General features: G+C 34.3%; 1 protein-coding gene across 1 annotated transcript; it reads right to left on the bottom strand.

Moving 5' to 3' along the window:
• Positions 1-552: 552 nt before the first annotated feature.
• LOC124370167 lies at positions 553-1,485 on the bottom strand. Its single transcript, XM_046828461.1, has one exon. It carries the CDS (start codon positions 1,483-1,485, stop codon positions 553-555), a length of 933 nt encoding a protein of 310 aa, XP_046684417.1.
• Between the last annotated feature and the right edge of the window lie 2,312 nt (positions 1,486-3,797).

Here is a 3,797-nt window from a genome sequence, read left to right as displayed (position 1 = left end):
TCTCACTCCACTGCACTGATAACAGTCTCGAAAAAAAATTACTGTACCCCCTGCCCTGTACTCCTCATTACACTTTGCAAAAGCGTTGTAACCTTCTATTTTGTATAGATTTAATTCAACTTTACTAATCCACGTTTCTGTTAAAATAATCATATCAGGGAATAGGCTAGCTGACTCCAGGTCGCTTAAAAAGATATTAAAGTTTTGCCTCATACTTCTAATGTTTTGATTAACTATGGTAAACATGCTATTATCGGTATAAAAATTTTAAAATAAACAAAAAAACCTTAAGCCACTTGTTTTGGAGCCTCAGTATATTAAAAACAAGCTTTAAACAGGAATAAAAATATGTAGGCCTACCCACTACACAGTAAGCAGAATATATAGGCCCACTTTTGTTAATTAATACAGAAAACAAAACATTCAAACAGTATTCATCCCTCATATAATCCAGAATAAACCTAAAACCTACATCTTTACCAGACTTATATAAGATAATACATGTGAAAAAATAAGTTAACTTACAATACAACAGAGAAAACAAAACTAAGCTCACAGTTTGGCTAGATCTGCTTGAGAAGTTATCACTTTCACAGGAGCTTTTTCGGCCTTTCTCATAAGGATCTTGCCTCCCCGTATCCATAAGTATGTGTATTGTTTTTCTCCTTTCACAACTCTAGCTGCATTCAGAAGTCGGCGCCTTCCGGGACATAGGCTTTCATTTATGTAGATAGGCTGAGCAGGGCTTGCTGTTAGGCCTATGTGGTGAGTAGAAAAATTCCTCTTCACACGTCTTCGTTGCAGCAGAGATTCAGCGTCTATACGTCGAGTCATCTTAACTATTATTCCGGGAGGTTTGTCAGTTCCATCCCTACTTCGTAACCTGTGGCAAGCACTAACCATAGAATTTTCAATGGTTAGATCTAATGCCTTCCCCACCGACTTGACTACTTCCAACACTTGTTCGACTTTTTCAACTGGCACACCATGTATTTCGATAGTGTCCCTTCTCGAATATTGTTCACTGTCCTCTATACGGCTTTCGAGCATAGACACTCTGTTCTTTAGTTCGCTATTTTCAGCAGTTAGTTTGTTTACGAGCTCTAGCAAAGCCGCCATTTCTTCATTCTGTTTACTGACTAAACTTTTAGTTTCCTTTATTTCCTCAAAGGCAGTGTTGATTGACTTACCTAGGTTAGTTTTAATCCCCTTTAAGTCCTTTCTGAGGTCAGTCACAAGACTGTAGATATCGTCATACGTTATTGACGATCCGGATCTAGACTCAATAGCCATACTCTTACGACGCTCCTTCGAGCAGGGAGAGCACCGCCAGATAGATTGGTTATCTTCATAATATTTAATGTCTTCAGGAGTCATATCAACACACTTGCCATGAAAAGGCTTTTTACATTCAACACAGTCCACTTTAACAGAGTTCTTGCCAGTCTTAGATATGGGCTTCAAACACTTAGCACAATTTGCCATGATGTAGGCAAATATTAGACTTAGGCTAGCAGAAATTGAAAATAAACAAGCAACAATAGATAAATAGGTCACATATAAAGTATACTTCACAACCGAAATAACGAGTTTTGAGCTCAAAACATCGCACAGAACACAATGACTTGTAACTTTTGAGGTTATGTTAGCGAGCACTGCTACACACGTCTGTCTGCTGCCGTGACTGACACATGACTGAAGTATAGAGGCTCACTAAAAAATATATTATTTCAAAGTAGAATTGAGGTATTGGAGAGCTTATTACTTATTAGTCAGCGTATCAGGTAACAAAGGCACATTGTGCGGGAATCCTATTCCCTGTTTTATTATCATACGCTACTCGTAGTAATGAATTCATTACGAAGCCTTAAAACAAAGGAAGCTCATAAATGAGTATATCATCTCAAATTATGACTTATCGCAATCTATTTAAAGTATCACGTGTTGTAATAGCGTTATCTAACGTCCCTAATCGTTAGTAAATTAAAGTACAATTAAGTAATGAACCACCTAGTAGATGTTATTATTGTATTGTTTTTAATCTACGAAATAATAGAACAAGGCAGTTTATCATGGAAACGCGTGACGCGTACACAAACCTCAGATAAGCGTAATAGAAAAGAATATATATTGAACATCCTAGGAATTAAACATCCTAGGATTTAAGTGGAATGCATAATATTGCGATAGAAGAATTTATATAATATCTCTTTTATAGTATAGTTCAGTATACAACCAAAGAATATAATTCTTACACATTATAGCGTTTGGTTCAAATCCTTGGAAACAGTCGGGTCATACAATTATTCAGCCTTTAAAAGCCCTTTGATCTTTGCTATGAGAAATACAATCAACTCGGAGTCACGTAGTTCCTCTTGGATCATTCATGAACGGTTAATTTTTTATCTGAAATAAATTAAGTTCTCGTAGAAATGAAGTTTCATGAAACATTTAAAATCCAAATACGAATACTTTATCGAAATATTTTACAACATTATATACTTAGTTTTTGAATTATGTTTAGTTTCATACCAGCAACAAGTAATAAAACACCCTATACAATGGTGTTGTATGCATTGGGACAGTTAGGTTACATATACGTCATACGTTGGAATCATTTATGATTGTATTGAAATTGATTACAAATGTATTTATTATACTATTTTATCGTTAATATCATGGTTACCTATAAGACGTGCTTACTGTACTTGACAATACGAATTTCTTGTAGTATATTTTACAAATATTTCGAACAGTGTGAGCTGTGAACCAATGTAAACGTATTCACTATCGCTCAGTTCAATCCCATGCAGTGACATGTACTATTATAGAACTTAATTTTTCCTTACGTTGAAATTGAGCTTCATGTTCAACATCAAGTCTATATTTCAGTTTGTTGTGGTAGTGTAAACAGGCAGACAGAAAAACATCTCTCCAGCCCTTCACGTGATTTATGTAAGTCTATCCAACCACTGACAACAATCGTTACGGCAGAAACTGGATGGTGGCAAAACTGAAAATAGGAATGGCCTAATTAGCCCAGTAACCACTAAATAATCTGCTGTTCTTAATATTTGTTTTTTTTCTCTTATAGTTTGTTTTGTATGCTGTGTAATAGATATAAAAAATATGTTTTAAATGCCTATTAATGCTTTATTCTTAGAATATGCATAAAACATTTTATTTCAATTAGATGAGTTTAGATGATTACAAAGATGAGTTACATACATCGAAAAAGTATTACTTCATATCTTTGTAGCACCTAAAGCCCGTACACGATACTTTATTATTTTTACGTTCTTTACCAGATTCTTTACACTTAATAATAAATTGTCAGCTGTATACGCCGATGACATTGAAGTATAAACAAAAGAAGTCTCTTACAACAAAGAAAGTTATTATTCTAATAAAAAATATGTGTTCTAATAAAACACATTCATCAGTGCCTAATCGTTATCCATAACCTTTTCCTGTTAATACAGATCACACCGGGTTTTCCTGTAAGTTTGAAATAAAATATAAAGTCTGGGAAAGTGGTCTGCCATAGTTGGTAAACCTGTAGAGACTGAAATTGGATGTGACGACTTCTTTAGTCTTCTCCAATCACATGTCAAACCTCATTATTGCTTTTTTCTCTTTAACATCTCTGACATCAAAGAGACATGTATAATGAGGAAATAAATATGCAAAGTGTATTAGTAGGTTCTTTTATAATGCAATTAAATCCTTATTCATAATTTGCTATAGGAATGTTAAACATTAGTGGCTATCATGTTTAGTCAATATTGTTTTGTGGT

Source organism: Homalodisca vitripennis, unplaced genomic scaffold (assembly GCF_021130785.1).
Source record: "Homalodisca vitripennis isolate AUS2020 unplaced genomic scaffold, UT_GWSS_2.1 ScUCBcl_14;HRSCAF=501, whole genome shotgun sequence".
Lineage (NCBI taxonomy): Eukaryota > Metazoa > Arthropoda > Insecta > Hemiptera > Cicadellidae > Homalodisca > Homalodisca vitripennis.
Note: the sequence above shows the minus strand (reverse complement) of the source record. Positions and strands in the feature narration are given on the sequence as shown.

Excerpts from the sequence above, each read along its gene's own strand:
- LOC124370167 (XM_046828461.1), bottom strand. The coding sequence starts at position 1,485 with ATGGCAAATTGTGCTAAGTGTTTGAAGCCCATATCTAAGACTGGCAAG.